The sequence below is a fragment of the Pyxicephalus adspersus genome, chromosome 2 (genome assembly GCF_032062135.1).
Source record: "Pyxicephalus adspersus chromosome 2, UCB_Pads_2.0, whole genome shotgun sequence".
NCBI lineage: Eukaryota > Metazoa > Chordata > Amphibia > Anura > Pyxicephalidae > Pyxicephalus > Pyxicephalus adspersus.
In genome coordinates this window covers 140,234,056-140,255,775 of record NC_092859.1, presented here as the reverse complement: position 1 = coordinate 140,255,775, position 21,720 = coordinate 140,234,056, and the positions used below count along the sequence as shown (strand labels likewise).

General features: G+C 37.8%; 1 protein-coding gene across 2 annotated transcripts in view; it reads left to right on the top strand.

Moving 5' to 3' along the window:
* Positions 1-21,720, top strand: part of LRRC28 (leucine rich repeat containing 28) — a 36,972-nt gene that overhangs the window by 7,361 nt on the left and 7,891 nt on the right. Inside the window, exons 1-8 of one of the 2 annotated variants that reach the window (XM_072402667.1) lie at positions 1,208-1,359; positions 5,001-5,224; positions 8,495-8,535; positions 12,269-12,306; positions 13,422-13,559; positions 15,507-15,713; positions 19,224-19,326; positions 20,813-20,988. In XM_072402667.1, coding sequence (XP_072258768.1) covers positions 5,057-5,224; positions 8,495-8,535; positions 12,269-12,306; positions 13,422-13,559; positions 15,507-15,713; positions 19,224-19,326; positions 20,813-20,988 — 871 coding nt within the window. In that variant the 5' untranslated portion in view covers positions 1,208-1,359; positions 5,001-5,056. Of the gene's footprint in view, positions 1-1,207; positions 1,360-5,000; positions 5,225-8,494; positions 8,536-12,268; positions 12,307-13,421; positions 13,560-15,506; positions 15,714-19,223; positions 19,327-20,812; positions 20,989-21,720 lie in introns of those variants that run through there. The other variant, XM_072402666.1, reaches the window with a different exon arrangement.

Sequence of the window (21,720 nt, the reverse complement as noted above, 5' to 3'; positions counted from 1 at the left end):
TCTCTCAAGGGAATTATTTGCTTCCAATAAAACACATGGACCTGGACAGTTCCCACAAGCCCTAGGTGTGTGTGTTTTCCCCACCTCCTAGATTGTAAGCTCTTCTGGGCAGGGTCCTCTCCTCCTCCTGTGTCACTCTCTGTCGTTTGCAACCCCTATTTAATGTACAGCGCTGTGTAATATGTTTGCACTATATAAATCCTAATCCTGTATATGATTAATATTATTAATAATAGGTGTGCTTACCACCATATACCCTGACATTGGTGGATGGGCGATAGCAGCAGAGGTGGGTTTGTTGGGCAGCAACTTTGTACAAGTAAAGGGCCAGAAGTTTACCTTGAAGTTGGCAAAGGTAAACTTTGGTTCTGCGATCCAAACATTTTCTTCAGTTTTGTCGAACAGAAGCAAAATCAAGCAACACTAGATAAGACTAACGTAATCAACACGGCAGCCAGAAAGCAATAAATTGCAGGGGATCAGCAAAGGCAGTTTGTACATTTCTTGCAGATCGTGTTTCTTAAAAGGAAAAGCTGTGCCATGCTGACTTTCCCAGATTCTATTCTACAGGCACTGGGGATGGGGGGGCTAGATTGATTTTTTTTGTTTTTCTAAAAACTAATATTTCCTAAAGGAAAACACACCCTCATACTTATTTATTTATTTATTTTATACGTTCAATTAAAAAAAACATACTGCTTCAATTATTATTACACAGTATTTATATAGCGCCAACATATTACACAGCGCTGTACAAAGTCCATAGTCATGTGACTAGCTATCCCTCGAAGGAGCTCACAATCTAATGTCCTTACCATAGTCATATGTCATTATGACAGTCTAAGGTTAACCTAACCTAACAGCATGTTTTTGGAATGTGGGAGGAAACCCATGCAAACATAGGGAGAACATGCAAACTCCATGCAGATAGAGCCACTGTGCTGCCCACACTTTTATATAAAATAACGCAATAGTCACAATCATCATTTTCATAAACATATAACATAAAATAAGCTTTGCATCAGTCATATTGCAGTTCCCATTAGGACAATCCAGGGCCCGTTGGTTCTGTACATTGATGTGGGCTGACTCACAGTCAAAATATTGTAACGCGCACCTGTTGCGGCAGCTGTGCTCCGATTTCAACATCTGATCCTCGCCTCCTCCTGACTTGTTGGCTGTTACTCCGACTAAGTGCAAAACGACTGGGAGGGCAAAAGCCAAAGACTGGCTGTTTATTTGCTCCAAAGAGACAACCCGTTATCGGAGGGGGAAAAAATGTGCTAACACATCAGACGTGCACAAATTGAACAATTGGCCTTTTGCTTGGTTGGTCTTTACAGAAGGTTTTTAGGACAGGTAAAGAGATATTCATGTCATCATAAACATGTTTTATATAATATATCTACAATATTTGGAATATCCTATTTGACTGTTTATGATACATTGTAATGTTTTGACATGGGTAACTTTAGACTCATTTATTTTTCTTTCATTGCTGTGCTATAGTCACTTTCTGTGGGGTACAGTTTGTAAAAGTAAAGTTGGGTATTGGTAGAATTAATATTTCTGATGCTTTAACTAAGACCTAAGTTTACCGTATGTGAATTTTAACTGCTATAAATGTTTTGTCAGTGTTAAAATATTAACCACAGTACGGCATGAGGGCCTGCAGCAATTTCCATCTGAAGGGTCACTGGTTCAGGTTGCTGAGTTAATCCTGCAAAAGTTGGCATAGAGATAAGCGTAGATGCGTTTCTGAAAGTAAAACCACATGGTTAAAATGATAAACTAAAGAAAGATATAAAAGATTACACACATTACATCAGCTATATATTTAATAATATGTCATTTAATGTATTTTTAAAATGCAAGCAGTCTGAGTTTGAGGTGATTTCAGAGATGAAGGTATGAGGCTGTTATTTATGTGTTGACATTAGCATGCTGATTTAAAGAAAAAGCAGGGTGAAAGAAAAGATTGTCCCATAGCAGGCTGGAAAAGAGGGGCAGGATCACCTGGAACCACTGGAGATGGGTTGAATAATGCTGGCCAAGGCATCTAGTGGGTGAGCAGGGGTAATCTTTGGAATGGATGTTTTTGGCTATTGCATTTGTTAATAGTTATTCTTTTTAAATTTGATCTTTTTGTCTTCAAATGCATCATTTGAGGTTTCCAAGTCCAAGTGGGCAGTTCATCAAGACGGTCTCCCATCAAACCGCTTCTCAATGCCCATTCATTTTAGCAGGCTGTCAAATGCCCACTGACTGTGCCAGTTAATTATCCACGTGAAACTAGCCTTATTCATTGTAAAAATCACTTTATTTTAGTGTGGTCTTAGAATGCATTATCCATTGATAATGATAATGATAGTCATTCTATTCCAGAAAGCCGTTCTCTTCATATTTATAGGAGGGGGGATATAGAATGGTGGGAAGTAGTGAGGGTTTTAAGAGACAGAAGAAGCTGGGAAGGCAAGTTTGAAAAGATGGGTTTGAGTGCTCTTTTAAATGAGCAGAAAGTAGCAGCAAGCCAAAAAGGACGAGGAAGACCATTCCAGAGAGTTGGGGCGGCTCTAGAAAAGTCTTGGAGCCGTGTGTGTGAGGAGGTTATGAGAGAGGAAGTCATTAGTAGGTCATTGGAGGGGCAGAGAGAGCGGCTAGGGGAGTATTTCTCTTACCAGGTCAGAAATGTAAGTGGAACAAGGACTGTGGAGGGATTTGAAGGCAAAGCACAGGAGTTTGAATTTGATTCTAAGGTGAAATGGAAGCCAATGAAGAGAACTACAAAGAGAGGCAGCAGAAGAGGAGCGGAGGGAAGGATGGATGAGTCTGGTTGCAGCGTTCATAATAGATTGTAGAGGAGAGAGTCAGGTTAGTGGAATACCAGAGAGGAGGAGGTTACAGTAGTCCAGACGAGAGATGATAGGATCATATACAAGACGAGAGATGAGAGATGATAAGACCATGTACAAGGTGTTTGGTGGTCTCTGGGGTAGGTAGGGTCAGATTTTGGAGATGTTAGGCAGGTGAAAGTGACAGGACCTGGAAATTTATCCAGCGATGGGTATACCATCAGACGTGTCTCCATGCTGTTTGTGAACGATAAAAGTAATTCATTCACCTCTGCTGCATTAAAAACTTACAGATACATTGTTCCCTTTGGCATACTTTTATAACTTTTAGTGCAGATTTGAATTTGATGAGTGAGGTTAACTCGTTTCTGCTGACCTTTTATTATAATATTTTCAATAAATGGAAGATAGCCGAGAGCATGCAGTGAATGTTCAGTTTTACTACATTACGGAATAAAGGTATTAGGCATTATAGAAATAAGGAGATAAAAATCAAATCTTTTTCCAATACAAAAGAAATGAATTCCATTACCTCAGGTAGGTTTATGTAGATTCAGATAAATAGGGCTGAGAAGGCTTGGGAGTTGTATAAGCCTATATATGTTGGTTACCATACATGAAATCTCCATAGAATGACTCGGATTTCACCATTTCCTAGAAAACTAGGACGTGATCTAAGAGGTGTGTTTATAAAGCAGTGACTGTGACATTCACCAAAACATTCCTTGTTGGAGAATATTTCAGGTTTTGATAAATGAAAGATTTGCTGCTTTATAAATAGACTCTTAAGAGTTTCCAATTCATCACCTTAAATAAAATACTCACAAGATCTTGTACCAGTTGCGTATGAACTGCTGGCATTCATTCCCCTCTGTCTGGAAAAATTGGGTAATGGTCAAGAAGTTGGGTAATGGTCTTAATGTTTCTGTGGGAGTGTTGAAGACAGATTAAGCATTGAATTCAATGACATTTTAACTGTTTATATTACTTCACCCACAGAATGAAAAAAGTTGTTCAGTTTTTGTATGCATCAGTTTGAACGGGGGAATAAAGTTTCTATAAAGTTTGAGCTGTAGTAGAAAATGAACCCTGGCTCTTCGGTAAAATGGTGCATCCCTCCTTTTCAGTCCTTGCATATGTATTCTTTTATTAAATCCCTGTGTGAGCAGAAATGTTTTCTTAAAATGCAATCCTTCAGTAATAAAAAAGGACACTTTATAGCCCTAATTTATTAAAGCTCTCCAAGGCTGGAGAGGATACATTTTCATCCGTGGGTCATCCACCAAACCTGGAACGGACCTGGCCCAGGATTCAAAACATTTGGTAGCAAATAGCAAATGATTTTGAAGAAATCCATTCTAGGTTTTCTGAATCACCCAGGTTCACTTATGAAATTGTATCCTCTCCAGCCTTGGAGAGCTTTAATAAATCGGGCTCTATAAGTGGAAGCTGCTGTATCTCTGTATGATCATAGTCCAGTAGGCCCCATGCCGCCTCTTATCTTTCTTTTTCCTGGACACTGGATCCAGCATCTTCATTCAGGTTCTTCTTCTTACTTCCACCATTCTTGCACTGCACAGGTACGAGATCAGGTGTAACGCCTGTAAGTGTAAAAAAATAATTCCCTGTGCATGGGTGGGATCACCCTTAGCACTAGCTACCTTTTTTCTATAATGTAAAATATTTAGTGATAGGTCCACTTTAATATGTGTGTTGCCTCACATATGTTCAGGACAAAGTAACAGCCACATTTTTCAGGGCTCCTGGAGGTTTTACAGTTAAATAACTGCATGAAATCTCAGTCTATTATAATTTTTAAGTATCTGGTGACCTGATGGTCAGGCCCAACACTCTACAACTGACAGATACAAGTAATTAACCAAAAATGACATTCACATTCCCTATTGTAACCAATGAAAGTAAAGGTTTCTAAAGCCAGCCTATGGTTTCCAAAAGCTGTACCCAATAAAAAAGCTAACACCAGGGTCATGGTCCCATAGACGTGTCTACTGGATAACAAATAGGGAATAAAGTTGCAAGCAAGCCAGTGTTACCTTTATTATTTTATACAGGTTGGGTGAAAAGATGAATCTACCTTAATGCTGAAAGTACTATAACACTGACTTCTGTTTTGTCTCCCAATTTCAGAGATGATTTGAGATGTTGGCAACCCATTTGTCAAGGTGGATGGACCCCAGCCAAATATGGCTTCCGAACTCTGCCAGACCATCTCTGTGGCCAAGTTGGAAAGGCACAAAAATCTCTTCTTAAACTATCGAAATCTAAACCACTTTCCTTTGGAGCTGCTGAAGGATGAAGGGCTTCAGTATCTTGAGAGACTTTACATGAAGAGGAACTCTTTAACTACACTGGTAGGTATTGCATGAACAGGTAGAAAGTTTTCATTGTTTTTCTGTAGTTCTTCTAGTTGCTTTAAGGGTATACAGTGACAAGGTATAGTGATTCCTCAGTGTTTTATAAGACCAATCAGCTAAATTTCAAGGAATTTAGCAAACTCATAGGGTTCTATACTTCATATGGTAAATGAAATGCTGGGAGTTGCTAGACTTTTTCATCTGCTGTTTAGTTCTTGAGGCGCCATGTTGGTCAGCTAATGGGTGTTTCATAAAGGGCAGAATTGGCTGGCCTGCTTCAATATCTAAACCCCATACCAATGTTTCTCAGCCAGGGTTCTGTGGAGCCTTAGGGTTCCTCCATAGGTTGCTAAGGGTTCCTTAGAAAGCAATCAGCAACTTGTGTCTCTCAGGTCAGTTTAAGTGTTGCCAATGATCCTTTTGGCCATCTGTAGGGGTGACATGCTTCCCTCTAGAAAGCAGTGTAAGCTGCATTTTTCCTGCTGACCATCATGCTAATATACTATGAGCTGTGTATATATTATTTTGTACCAGGTTCCTTAAGAGCTAAACATTATTTTAAGGGTTCCCCCATATTAAAAAATTTGAGAAAGTCTACCATGTAGGTTTACAAAAAGTTTGTTATTCCGTCATATATGTCATTAAAACACAGCAGAAATTAATCTTACCGTAAACACACCCAAGTTTAGCAGTGATGGCATGCATTAGATAATTAGACAACATTTATATGAATAATATTTCTGATTGCCAGCAATTCTGAGAACTGGGAACGCACACAGTTCTCAAGTGCTGCAAGGTTATTTTTCTCACAGGACACAACATTGGTAAACTCCCTGCAGATTTAAAGGACACAAAAGATAAAAGCTCAGTTTTTTTATACATTTAGTGTAATCTTCAAATACAAGCATGAATAAATTATGACATGGGAGCCACTATTTTCAGTCCCTTTACAGCAATGTAGAGTGAGGGATAAAGTTGCAAGAAGTTGTGCTGAAATTCATTGCAGTATATGCTTATAACTGAGCTGCATATGTTGTACAAGGTTTTATTTTTCAAAGTGTTTCAATTTTTAACTACAATTTCTTTGGTCAATGAGCCGGGAAATAGCCCTTCAGCACTTCCTTTATTTAGTACGAGGACTGCTGACAGGAAACCATTTTTTCACTTAGTTTTGGGGTAACCTCCTTTCTTGGCTGTGGACTTTTTTGTTAATTGTATTTGCTAGGGTAAGTTACACAGCAGGGACAATGTTCAATTTCTATTTTTTTGCAGCTGTTTTCTTCCCCATCTTTTGGTTAAAACTGAAATCCAGGGTATTGAAAACATTTTTTTAAAAAATACCCATTTGCTGCAGCTACCCCCACACTGCAATGGTTAAATACTTGCCTGGGGGCACCTGTATTGGAATTTTAGTTGCTTCATTCATGCTCTTTCATCTGCCAGCATGTGCCTTTTTCACTTAGATACTCTGGGTTATAGCTGGGTCCCCAGGGTCCTCTCAATGCAGATCTTTTGGTCCTTTATTGTAGATATGGACTAAATATTAAAGGTGCTGCAGCTGTGGACATTATACAAAAGCAGACAACCAAACAAAGCTTTGGATCTTCAAAATCATGTTAATGGTATCTTTGCATAATCTATTTGGTACCTCAGTGAAGGAGTAATAATGGGGGGTTACCGAATGTTAAGTAAGAGCCAAACTGATAAGCCTCCCATACCCATAATGACCCTCAGCCATACCTTAGTAGTGGATAAAAAGGGGAGATGTGTAAATAAAAGTCTCAAAGTATCCAATAAAAAAGGGAGAAATATTTGTTGAACTACAAGTTTCTGGAAAACTACAACACAAAACACTAAAAGTTAGTACTCACCCTTGTTAGATGCGTGCAATTAGTCCAAAACAGCAAGAGTACCAGCAACAAGATCGCATGGCTCAGTTTACCCCAGGCAGTGCCCGTTGTCATATCCTCGAACTAGGAAGAGTCAGGCAGGGAGAAGCTGGCATTGCTTTCTGCCAATCCAGAAAATGTCAGCGTCAGCTCTCAAATCTTTGATATTCATAGTTAATTATACATGATCTCAACCTATCAAATTGTTACATGACCATTGCTGACTCATTTTGGCCACACATCTTTTTGTACCATAAAGTTAAAAACATGCACTCATTTATATGAAATTTATATTTTTTATATTATCAGCTGATTTCTGTTTAATGACCCATCAGGGCATACCAGCCATAACTTTCTTCTTATCAGATCACTCCAACCCAAATGAGTGTGGGAAGGAGGACACAAGATGCTCACAAGGACCAGACACAAGTCTACCTGTACATCCACAATACATGTATTCAGTATTCCATGTTTTTGTATTTAGCCTAACTCTTAGGTAGTTCACTATTGTAAGCACAAGAAAGCATTATAATTCCTCCTATACCAATGCCACACCATCCCAGGCACCAGCCAATTGAGTTCATACACAATAAATATCTTTCCTGCAGAAAAAAAAAACATTTCCTGTCCCTTTGATAATTGGATCTTTAAATGTTAGAATTAATATTGGATCAAGAATTTGTGATAAAGTTTTGGTAGACACCTTATTTTTTTTTTTTATTTTTATTGGAAACGTTAACAAATTTTATAGAAAGAAGCAGAGGGTAAAAACATAACAGAATGAACATAAATAACAAGATGCAGAAATACTCAGCATAAATGCAGTACAGTATCCAAAAACAATTTTTTGTTCGGGTCTTGCGCTGTCCTGGAAATCTTTGCTATCTAAATCTTTCTTTCTTGCTATCTTCAGTCTTCTCTTCTGTCTTCTTCTTGGTACGTCACCCGATCTTGCACTGCAAAGGTGCGAGATCAGGTGACATAGCTCGCTGTAAAGGGGGAATAAAAAGAGAGCCGATCTCACTGCACATGCGTTACATTGGCATCTTTTTCATCTTAGTGGAAAAAATGCCCCTTCTACACTTGCCCGAGATCAGACATGCGCAGAAGGAGCAGCCAAAGCCTCCTGAGATGCGTGACATATGTATCCCAGGAGGCTCTGCACTCCCATTCAGTCTTGATCGTCGTCGCCTTTTGCATCCAATGTCATTGAGACCTTAAAGATCCCAAGAATAAATGTTAAAATAGAAATGACAAATACAAAATGATGAATATTTTCTGCAAAATGTTTTTCTCCCTCACCCATATAAATGTCATATAAGTGTATTTTTCATCAATGCAGAAATGTGTATAAACTACTACTTTTTTTATTTTGCAGCCAGAAAATCTCGCCCAGAAGCTTCCAAACCTTGTTGAATTGTAAGTTATTTTCTTGCATGCAATATTCTCATATTTTCACTGGAGGGCAGCAGAACACTACCTGTGTGCTCACCTTGTTTCTCATCCTTCCAACTTTTTTTTTTTTTTTTGTTAACATTCCCCCTCTTTGGTTGGCTTCTATACATTATATTTTCTGAAATGCTTTTAACCAGAGGTAACTGTTAAATCCAAGTAAACATTATGATAAATTATACAATGCTTCATAAATTTTACAGCAGTTTGTTTTATTTCGCTGTTCCCCTGTGATCAGCATAATAGCTTAGAGCAAGTGCTGCTCTCAGGGTTCTGTGATATGAAAGGCAGTGGGTGACAATGATTCTCTGGCTCTTATCCAGCTTGCAGAAAACGCTAAAAGAACCAAGCAGTGCTCACAGAATGGGCCTGATTTATTAAAACTCTCCAAGACTGGAGAAGATAGACTATCATAGGGAACCTGGGTGATCCAGCAAACCTAGAATTTACTGGATTACCCAGGTTGTATACCTAATTTTTCAGCATTATGCACGGGTCATCGATTAACTTTTGATTCTCAACTCAGTATTTGCATTTTGTTTCTCAGGGTGATGCTGATACTTAAACGAAGATCCATGATAAGCACTGCACTTAACGCAGATCTGAACCCTATCCCAAAAGCAGCACCGTCACTTTTAGTAATATAGACAGGTTAATAATGCAGAAACACACATGGGAGAAGGTTTTTACCCCGTAACAGGAAGAATTTGAACAAAGATTCTAATGTCGCATCACCAGATATTATTTTGATTTTTGCGTATTATTATTTTATGTAAACTGCATATTTAAAAATAAAATAACTTTTGGAATAACATTAAAACTTTAAGGAAATGTATTGATTAAGTTTAGATCTACTTTAATTCAAGCTGCTAGCTTGCTATGGAAGTAGAAAAGCATGCTGTTATCATTATATCAGTGATTTTGATTAAAACAAATAGCAATTACCAGTCATTGTGCTGCCAAATTGTAATTAGTGAAGTATACCTAAAGCCAAAAGCTTTTGTTTTTTTTTTTAAATGGAGGGAAGGGTTTAAACAGCTGTCAGTTTTTTTAAATTATCTGTGCCTCATTAAGGAGATTTTCTTTCACTTCCTGTAGACTCAGCAGAAAATGAGAAGTAAAAGGATACATTTAAGTTGAGGAAAATCTCCTTTTGGACCTTTGTCATGGGAAAAATTGTTTCCATTGTACCTGTATTTTTGTTCTGGTACCAACACAAAATTTTGGATTTGCGTTGGACTTTCTTTACCAATGACGTTTATTGGTGTCCTGTAAGGGACACCAGAGAGCTTTAAGACCTGACAAGGGTTCCAATCCTCTATACAAATCTCAAAAAAAAAAAAAAAAAGTTTACCTTCTTTGTTTACAGAAGAAATCATCTTCAACTTGTCCTGCTTAACTTGTACAAGGCTGGAGGAGTGTTTTCACTATATGATTTTCTAGAGCGGAGTTCCCCAACCGATGCCAGTCAGTGGCTGGTGAGTTAGGGGCTGCAAATGACAGGAAGCAGGAGCGCAGGCAGCGGTAGCACCAGCAGCCCTAAAGCTGCTCTAAAGCTAGTGACAGTGTGACAGCAGAAGCGCAACCAGTGGGAGCAATGGCGGCTCCCCTCACACTGCTTACACCGGAGCTCCTGAGAATAGCAGAGCAATGTATGTAAGGCTTACACTTCTCTGCCATTCCCAGCAGCTCTGCCACCTGACAGCACACCAGCTCTCTTACACTACTCAGCTATTCTCAGCTAGTGTGCTGACAGGAGGCCAAGCTGCTGAGAATAACAGAATAGTGTAAGCTGTACATACTTTATTCTGTGTTACTGGGCCCTGCTGTCAAAAAGGTTGGGGACCACTGATCTGGAGCAGTGATTTTCAGCCACTGGCCACGGCACACTAGTGTGCCGTGAGAGATGTTCATTACTCATTACCATTGTTGAATGTGCTGTAGTGACTTGCAGAGTATTGTAATATTCTTCCATGTCAGTGGGTGGCAGTAGGTAGCCTAATTGCCATGTTTATTCTTAGAGACAAGAGATTTAGCTACAGAGTGTCATTTTGTAACATTTTTCATTTGTGGTGTGCCGCAGAATTTTTTCAATGAAAAAAAAGTGGTATGGCTCAAAAAAGGGTGTAAAAGACTGATCTAGAGGACAGGGTCTTTATCAGAATCGCTCTTAGTGCACAGTGACTCGATAGACTTTTTCTGTAATGCTTCCAATTTAAATTACCATTAACAGAAACAGTATGTGTTTTTTTTTTTTTAGTGAACATTTAGGAGAAACGACTGTACAAACAGGCTGCTTGCCTCCTTGTCTAACCAATCTCAATCCAGAGTTGCATATTTAACAAGATTTAAAGTGCCATGGTCCTGCAGATTTTTTTTTTGCCAGCCCACACCTGCGCAGTACAGTCCTGTGGACTTGGGCTGATATAGGCGAGTCTTATGGCGGTACATGGGGCTATACTGCATAGGCAACAGAAGGATCTAGGACTGTAGATACAATCTTTGGACTGTAGTACTTTGGATCTCCAAAACTACACAACTCCACAACTCCACAAGGAAGGCTAGTTGAGTTATGACAGTAAATGGGGGATAATTAGGTTTAATTTTTCTTTACTTTTCACTGAATGTCAGTTATTTTTTGAAACTACTTAATGTCAGTTACAAATGACAATGGCATCATTACAATATACATTTATTGTATGTAGAGAAATAACTTATGTAGGTTATTTCTTTATATGGGGGCATTCTGCACCAGATTTCAATGCTGCTGTATAAGACTTACATGTGATTTATCAGGCACTTTTTTGCAATACATAAATAAATAAATATATATATATATATATATATATTATTGATGTATGAGTTAATCAATTAGCTAGCCAAAGGTTCATTTGCAACTAGGCAAGGTTTCTGGTCATCACAGGCTGTCCTTCAGCCTGGTGGGACAGACATCAGTGAGTTTGTCCGATCCCAGGGCGAGTGAAGGGCAGGCAAGATTGAGTATCTGAGCATGGCACAGCCGCCAGCAGGAAGCCAGCCAGATCCCAGACACTGGTCCTTCAATATGCTCTTCACAAAGGTGTGAGGCTCCCTGGGTATCAGGATGGGCACAGTGTCTGCACACAGATAGGACGTACAAGAGCAGTGTGTGTATGCCCTCCAGCAACCAGGAAATTAAAAAAAAAAAACAATTTCAAGGGCTAAATGCTAACATAAGCCTAGGAGGCTCTAAATGTAAAAACAAAGGTAGAATGACTAAATGATATTGTAAATAGTTTTGCAGAATTGTGATGTTTTATGCTGGCATATATCTTGCTTCTCTTCACCAGCACTGATACACTGGTTGATCTGTGTAGCACATACTTGCTTACTACTTACTCCTCCTTTTTTTTTTTATTACATTTTGGAATATACGCTAAAATGAATTGGAGTCTTTAACCCCCCCTCCTATACACACATTACTTTGTGTATGTCATGGTGTTGTTTGAATAAATTTATATTTCCTGCAAAGCAATGTGCAAGAATAGGAAAAGGTTAAGCAAAACATAGGCATTAATTCAGCTTGCCTGCCTCTGTCTAATTTGCAGTATCTGTGCTTTGCCCTTGATGCTTCAAGTGTATTACCGTGTCTGGAAATTGATGTCCTAGTAGAAATCCTTCAGGGTAACAGCTGTTATTTTTTTTGTCTTTGTTTATAAAGGTATCTGCACTCCAATAACATTGTCTTTGTCCCAGAAGGTGAGTGTCTCATTTGTAGTAGTATAAGCTGATTGAATCATCATCATCATCTTGTTCTATGATTTTCCTAAAAGCTATACGGGTGGTCCCTGGGTTACATACGAGATAGAGACTGAAGGTTTGTTCTTAAGTTGAATTTGTATGTAAGTCAGGAACATGTACATTATTTTAATAAATGTGATTAGGACAGATGTTTGTTTCAACATATTTATAGGCAACGTGGTGTCAGTTATTGTATAAAATCCTCACTGTGAGTTAATCACAAACAAAGCAAAAAACAAAAAAAAAATGTTATGGAGCCTAGACATTTATAAACTTCTGGAGCAAGCTGTACTTTGATGTACAAAAAGAAACAACTGCAGAGATTGTCTTGGTCATTAAAGAGTTACAAAAGGTTTCAGAAAGAGCTCACCCTCCTAAGATCACCCACAACCTCAGCTGTGTTTAGCAAAAGACTTCTGCAAGTCATGCAAACCGCCCCATCCCCCCTTCAAGCCTCCGTCCTGCACACAAGCGAGTGTATGTATGAGCCGTCTGTATGTCGCATGTTCTTAACCCGGGGACTACCTGTGTAATATATATATATATATATATATATATATATATATTAATAAATTGCAATTCATAAATACAGTCATGTGAGATGCTCCAGCCATAGTGACCATAGCCTCCCAGCTAAGAGCTTTGCAAAAAAAGTGATCTTGGCCTCCCAGCCAGAGGCTTTGCAAGGATTGATCCCCTGCCCAACATTTAAATTCTTACCAAATTTTGGTATTGAAGGTGAGAGGGCAGTCAGGAGATCGCACTGGGCCAAGCTCCTGTCATTGTGTTACTGTTCAGCCAGGCTGACAGCTCACTTGCTGGATTAGCTGAACAAAGACAGGAGCTCCATCCACTGGGGATTGTGTTTAGCACCAGCAAAGGTGGCAGGAGCTGTAAATATTAGTAAAGAAAAGAGAATAGGAAAGATATTTGTTCTTATTGTATTGTGTGGTTATTTCAAGGGATTATTTAACCCTTCCTGGAATAAGTAAGATACTTGATACTTCCATATGTTGATTTGCCAATAACTCTTTATATGCATAGTTAGTGTTATGCTTGTCTCTTTCTGACAGCCATTGGTTCTCTGGTAAAGCTGCAGTCCTTGGACTTGAGTGACAATGCTCTAGAAATCTTGTGTCCTGACATTGGGAGACTTAAATCACTGCGCCATTTACGACTGACCAACAATCGATTAAAGTTCCTCCCGCCAGGTAAGCAATACCTGTGCGTATACAGTCATTGTATATGGGATATGCTCCGTGATTACATAAGACAAGGAAATATTTTAAACCTTTTTCTATTGTTTGTTGGAATCTGCTACCAAAAAAATATAAAGAAAATATTTACCTAACTTGTATCAGCAAAATGCATTTTCAGTGCATCTGGGACAAGTAACTCATCATTCTACACAATGCTGTTCTACCCAGCTGTAAAACAATTTTTCATCAGCAGTTAGATACACGCACCTCAAATTCATTGAACCAGTTTGTAAATGTTTATAGTAAGTACATGGGCATAGTTATGTTTCACAGATAGAAACAGCAAGTGAGCAACATCTGACATTATGTAAGCTACTTATAAACATTTTCCTGTCTGCTATTCTCCTTTATTACTGAAGTCATCTAAATATTGTTTAACTTTCTGTAGCCCTGTACATGCTTAGGTTTTTTACACATTTAACCACTTAAGCTATTGTACTTTTTATACCTCCTACAGACCAGAGCAAGTTTTACATTTCCACTCTGAGCCTGTTTTTATGACATCATCATTACCTATCATTTTTAGGAAAATTAGGCTTCATTAGAAAATGAATTAGGCATTATTAGAAATAGTAGGCTTTCTTAGCAATATTCTTTTTTTTTTTTCAAAAAAAGATTTAAACTCATTTAGTATCTATAGACAAAAAAGTTGCAAAGAATTTCTTCTGTTAGTGTTTGATTTTTAAAGTATACATTTTTGTATATTTGGCCCATATTTTTGAAAAGGTAACACAAGAGAAATGAAAATAAAAAAGTCAATATTAGAAAAAAAAAAAAGAAAAAGAATAAGAGAAGAAGATAGATAAAGAGGTGGTTTTGTTATGGCCAGAAAATATATATTGTGTATCATACAATACAGTGGTAACATAAATATAAATAGTATTACAAGTTTAATAATGCAAATGTGCCCCATCCCATTTCTCATGATGGGAATGAAGGGCTTAGTCTAGACAAATTTTAGAAAGGAAGGTGACTCTCCTCACCTAATAGTGAACTAGTCAAGTAAGATACACAGTCGGACTAAAATTAGTTAACTAAGCGTTAAGAACGGAATTTAATGGGAATATGTTTTATGTAAAAATGTAATTTGTAATGTCTCTTTCAACTTTAAAATATCCCAAGCTGATATTGTATTAATCTCAAAACACAGGAAGTGTCCTGCTGTATTTAAGGAATTCAAGCCAAAATTTAGAATTTCAAGGGTACTGTTTAGGTGCAATTTACATTTACAACATAGATGTTCCCTATAAGTTAACAGATCTTTACATTTTGACTATAGGTCAACTTGAACATAAACCATTACACTTTTAAATGTTAACCAGTTACTTAACATTTAACCTAACCTTCAAAGTTTATTGGTAACTCTTACTTTGCCAGGACAGGATGACATAACTCTGGCACATATGCAGTGGGGTGATCATGTGCAGCTCCATGTATATGCATTAAAAAAATGTATTTCAGGCAGATAAATTTTCTTTAATTGCTCCACAATTTATCAAAATGGTTAAACATTACAACAAAGTATTTGACTTTTATTTTGTGTACCAGTACTATTATACAATATTATCTTTGCAATCGTTTCATTTCATTCAAGAGGAAATGTGCCATTATTCCTTTCACAAAGGTTGCACTATAATAGATTGCTTACTGAGAAGTTTCACGTTTACAGTGCACGCCTATGGCACCTTTCATATTGCAATCATACTCTTGTGTAGGAGATATTATCTAATGCTCTGGGTTTTTAGACTATTTTAAAAGCAGGTGCCTCCTGTCTTGCATTATTGAATCTTTTTTACTTTATGGTGGTGCTTCACATTTGAAGCACTTTTGTCAGATAGGGTGATACAAATAGCCTATCTACCTGATGTTGAAACTTAAATATTTTTCTTTTGCTTGCAGAAATTGGGAAGCTGAAAGAGCTGCAGACTTTAGACCTCTCCACAAATCACCTTGTCACTTTACCGGAGAAGTTGCACTTGTGCCAGTCACTGCAGTACCTGACTGTGGATAGGAACTTTCTGTGCAGCATTCCACGCCACCTGTGCCAGCTAGCCAGTCTTAATGAACTTTCCATGGCTGGCAACCGGCTGGCATCTCTGCCTTTGGGTGAGTATAGAAGGGACTTTTTATCGTCCCTATGTACTGTGAATGTGTGTAAGGGTTATACAAAAAACAAACATACCTGTATAAATAAAGTATACTGCTGTTTGATAAAGCAAACTACTTGGTGTTCCTTAAAGCTTGCAGAGAATGCCCCATAAAGCATACCTGGCCACCAATTCAAACTAAACACCGCACAACTAAAATATATATACATGTCTATTCATAGGGTCTCTACATCTCTCATCAGAAACCAGTTGCTGTTACAGCTTACATTTTATCCAAAACCAATCACTAACATTTCATAGAAGCTTTAACATGTATGTAATGTATAATGATTTTCTTTCAGTCTGAATTTCATTAAATAAACTTAGTGATACTTCCAGGAAGAACCTTGAATGGACACTTCTGTTATAGGTTTACAATCCCCCTAATATGGTCCTGATTTATTAAAGACTGGAGAAGATCCACTTTTATCGGTGAAGCTGGGAGATCCATCAAATTTGGAATGGATCTAGAGGGATTAAAAACAACAAAAAAAATATCAAACAACTTTTATGAAATCCATTCCAGGTTTGCTGGATCATCCAGCTTCACTAAGGAAAGTGTATCCTCTCCAGGCTTGGTGAGCTTTAGTTAATCAGGTCCTATGTTCCTGCATTGTCAACCTGTCGTATGCACCCAAAGCAATGACCACACCAACACATATTGCGTAGACATGGTCCATGATTGTCACTATCAGGATGCTGGTCCAGAGTATTGATGTGTAACTGGAGCATTTGTATGCAGACTTGAGATGTAGAACAGCACTGAGATCGGACAATAAAGTTAAAAAAAGATGAAAAAATATTTTCTAGAATAGCAAAAAAAGCAAGAGTTTCAAGCTCCTGTGCTTTGCCTTCAAATCATTCCACAGTTCTTGTCCTATTTACCTTTCTGACCTGATAGAAAAATACTCTCCCAGCCGCTCTCTTCACTCCTCCAATGACCTACTAGAGACTTCCTCATATCCTCATCACACGCACGGCTCCAAGACTTTTCTAGAGCTGCCCCGACTCTCAGGAATGACCTTCCTCACCCTATTCGGCTTGCTCCTACTTTCTGCTTATTTAAAACAAGCCCTAAAACACATCTTTTCAAACTTGCCTACTCATCTTCTGTCTATTAAAACCCTCACTATGAATGGTGTGCCGGGAGACCCTCGGCCCTCCCTTTCCTTTGCCTTTTAAAAATTTTTAATAAAACTGATTGAAACAAAACCCTCACTACTTCCCATCACTACATATCTCCCCTCCTATTGTGTGTTAATTCCCCCACCTACTAGATTGTAAGCTCTTCTGGGCAGGGTCCTCTCCTCTTCCTGTGTCACTGTCTGTATCTGTCTGTCATTTGCTACCCCTATTTAATGTACAGTGCTGCTTAATATGTTGATGCCATATAAATCCTGTGTCCTAAATATAAAGTATTTATTGGATTTATCAGTACCAGACTTTCAGATTTTTATTAAATAAATATCTAGCTAAGTATGGTAAAGTTTATATAAAACTGGTGAAGAATATCATCTTTAAAAGGGCAAAAAAAGCCTTCCACCATGTAATGGTTAAAAGAGAATTTCTATTACTTTGAAATTGGATTTAAGCCATGACATGTGACTCGCCAGCCCCTGAAGGCCAGGAGTTAATGCATGAGTCATTTTTATCACTACCTGCGCCTCCTCCCTGTAATATCTTTTGTACCTCATCACTATGCTTTTGGCAAGTTGCTGCCTCTACGCAAACATCATTCAGTTTTGTCCCTTCTGCACAGTTAGCAGAAGTTGCCATATTTGGACTTTGTGAGTTTGGCCATCAGCACTTGTCCTGTCTGTAGTTCAATGTAAATCACAAGCATTGCTCTCCAGACAATAGAGCTGCAGCTGCCAACATCTGAGCTGCGGTGATAAAAAATAATGTGTTGAGTTACGGCCAAGAGGCCGGCGGAGTGACAGCACATTACAAGAGAAGGAAAAAAGCCTCTCCGTTGAGGGTGAGCGGAAGATATGTACACACAAGTTAAGACTTTGTTATATCAAAGCTGCTAGAACATTATAGTAAAAGATTCTGCGTTGGAAGAAGTGAATTCTCTGCCTTTCAGCCTCAAGCTGGTAGTTACCTAAAATGACATTAATGTTTCTGCTTGGCTGAGATTTACTGAACTTATGGACTGGTGAACAGGGGACATTAAAACCAGCAACGCTAAGCATTCATCTTTCTTTAACCTTTGATAATAATAATTAGGATAGGTCACAACCTCTATTAATGTCTTACCATTTTCAGGGAAAAGCTAATACTTTATCCTGTTTTATCTGTAAAAATTTTAGGAGTAGTACTGTCTGCATGGGGTTTATATGTTCCTCCTGAGTTTCCTCAGGGTGCTTCTGTATTGTCCTAAACTCTAATATTCCCTCTTATTACAGCTTTAAAATGTACATAGGAATGTAATCTTCAATTAAAGAGAACACATGGGAGCTGTTTTCATTATATGTTATCATTTGACTCCTTGTACGTTAACACATGTATTACACTAATTAGGGACAATATGGACTTGATTTATTAAAGCTCTCCAAGGCTGTAGAAGATACATTTTCATCAGTGAAGCTGGGTGATCAGGCAAATATAGAATGGATTTGGTGGGATTAATAACCATTGCTAACAAATAGCAAATTACTTTTAAGAAATCCATTCAATGTTTGAATGATCACCCAGCTTTACTGATGAAAGTGTAGTCCAGCCATGGAGAGCTTTATTAAATCAGGCTCAACATATGCCAAGCTAATAAACCCTGTAAAGGCCATCATCCCTTTATTGTCTTTTGTATATTACCTTGATATTGATGGTATTGACCAGTGCAATGGTACAAATCAGATCTGCCTATCCACATAGTTCTCAACAAATGTATTATATTTGTATTGATGCATATATTTGTATGCATTATGCTAAGACATCACCATTGAGCAGATCAAGATATCAGTAGAACAGCCATCTTTAAGTCTTCCATAAGCCTGACCTTTCCCAAACTTTTTACGCCCAGGGAACTCCAGAAATATTTTTCCTGGTCTTGAGGAACCTGAGCCAAAATGAGTTTGCAGAAGTTAATGAGAAGAACATCTACCTCTCCTTTAAAACAGCTAGTTAGATCAATGATGTCATGCTTCTGGCCCTTTCAGTTGGGGTTGGCCCCAAAACTGTATTTTACTATTTAAATGTGAAGTCAGTCAGTCACAGCTGAAGGAACCCCTGGCAACTTCTGTAGGAACTCCAGGGTTTCAGGAAACCTTTGATAAGAATGGCTACATTAGCCTAATACAACTCATTGTTCTCTATAGTAACTGATGGATGGAGTTCACAGAGACACCAAAAACAACTGCATTTCTTGAATGTACTAGCTTTTCATCATTTCTTAACTTGAATTATGTAGTGTTATATTTTTTTGAGTTAAACTTTTGAAAACTTTAACTGTATTTTATTATGCATTCAGATTTGGGAAGATCTCGAGAGCTGCAATATGTGTATGTGGATAATAACATTCAGCTGAAGGGGCTCCCTTCCTATCTCTACAATAAAGTGATTGGTTGTAGCGGGTAAGCCATTCCTGTTTCTACACATAGTGTTCTAAAGGATTTGTTTTAAGAATACTTCTGCAATAAATACATTGTAATGTATGTGTAATTAGATCATTTTTGCAATCTTAAAAGCTTATGTATGCACAATGACAATAGTAGTATCCTGGTCTTAGGCATTTGCATTTATATTACCTTTTATGATAGGGTGCATTGTTGTATTGGAAAATAAACAAGCTTTTAAAATAAAGACATAGCTTGACAGAATGAACCAGATGCTTGTTGCATGATCTCGATTTCACACATTATCTTGTGATTCGAAAGACTTTTCTTTCTCCCAGGGAATGGATCTGATTTAATAAAGCTCTCAAAGGCTGGAGAGGATACACTTTCATCAGTAAAGCTTGGTGATCCAGCAAACCTGGAATGAATCTAGTCCAAGATTCATACCATATGCTAGCAAAATGCAAATTACTTTGAATAAATCCATTCCGGGTTTGTTGGATCACCCAGCTTTACTAATGAAAGTATATCCTCTTCAGGCTTGGTGTGCTTTAATAAATCAGGTCCAATGTGTTACTCCCATTGAATGTTGTAATATTGGTAACAGCAAGATCTTAACTTTTTTCACCTAATTTTTTTTTTTTTTGCCTGGAAAACCCTTTAAATTTTTTTTCCTATAGTAAGCATTTGATCCTAATAATTGAATTGGTACTTGAAAGCTCCACTTTCAGAAACAATATTGTATGATATTTATACCTAGACACACCATTTTTTAATTTAATGTTTTTATATTAACATTTTCAATGTAATCTCAAGCAGCATGGCTTTTTTAAAGTTACCTAAAAACTGTAATTTGGCTTTCTTGCTGACACACAACACAACACTCTTAGAAATGCTATTTCCTGTTTGTGCGTTTAGCTCAGTGTTTTTTTAAATCTGAACAGGGCAAGAAGTAAGAATATAGACATTCCCTGAAATTTTTCACCAGAAATGTTTCTAAGACTCTTTCATGTATAACACAGTATGTAGTTGTAATAAGGAAAGCAGACCTTCCTACCTAGCCACAAGTTTTTAAAAGGACATTGTAAGGTTTAGAACAATTGCATTTATATAGCAGGTAAAAACAATCCTGTAAATGTTGAAAAAAAATATTTGCAATATTTTCCAGCTCACCTGGTAGGGGATTTGTTGCCTCGACAAATGTGGAGTTCACATTTATTTGCAATGCAAAGTGTGAAAATGTATTATGGATCTTTGTATGGCTTACATGTAAGTTCTTGTTTAGAACTCTACCAAGTCTGTTTGGATTTAGGCCAAAGAATGATCACTATTTTCCATTGCAAAGTGATTGGAAATGGCTACCAGCTAAGAGCTTGGCGTACGTTTTCTAATAAAGAGCAGGCTTAGTTTTGTAGAACTCTAGATGCCTCTGTCAGAGAATTCCAGGAAAAAAGACACCTCATAATGTTATGTTTAACAGTTTCCTTCCTTCTATTCCTAACAGCTGTGGCTCTCCCGTTTCCATATCCGAAACAAAGCTGCTTTCCTTCACCTCTGGACCACTCAGCGTCCATCTGCCGGCAGAGGTGAAGGCCATTGGATTGCCATGTGATTCAGTGTTGCCTCTACAGGAGCTGGCACTGCGTTCTCTTCATGCTGCACTCTGCTCAATCTTACCAGGTAGAAACGCTGCCTTTTTATATGCAAAGCAAAAAAGTGTTTTCATTCTGTATATATGTCTGTCACACAAATTCCTTGGGGATTAACTCATCCCAGTGCATGTGATTTGTGAAGAGGATGGGTGTTCTTTAAAAGGCCACTGTTTTTATATCTGAGCCTTCAAATAAAGAAAATGTTTCTGTTATTCGTTATTAATTTAAAAGTTCTGCTAAAATTGATAATTTCTTAGTAAATAATTGTTGATTGAATTATTGCAGTTTTCTTAAATTTCCCCAGGAATCTTGGGATGGGATCTCTACACCTCCTGCTTGCCATGGCCACAATGAGGGAAGGGGTGCCAACATTTTTACTATACAGAAATGTAAAAAGGAAAAAAAACAGATCCTATGTTCATTCATTGTCCGTATATGGTTGAGTGAAACTTTACACCTAATTTATATGCCATAAATCAGTTTCTGAATTCCTAATAGTAGTAAAGAGAAGTACGGTCTTAAAAAGAGTAAACCCTGTTATATAGCACGCTCAGGTCTTAATTATCGATGAATTTGGATATTACAGATGGTCAATGAAGGAGTTGTCCTTCAACTAATGTCATTGAATGCTTCTTTTTCAATGCAAAACACCAACAAACAGTGGCCTTCAAATCCATTTACTCAAAGTGTAATTTTGGTTACTAAGTTAAACTCAGTAGTGTGCCATATTTCAAAGTATTCCAAAGGGACCCATTTTTAT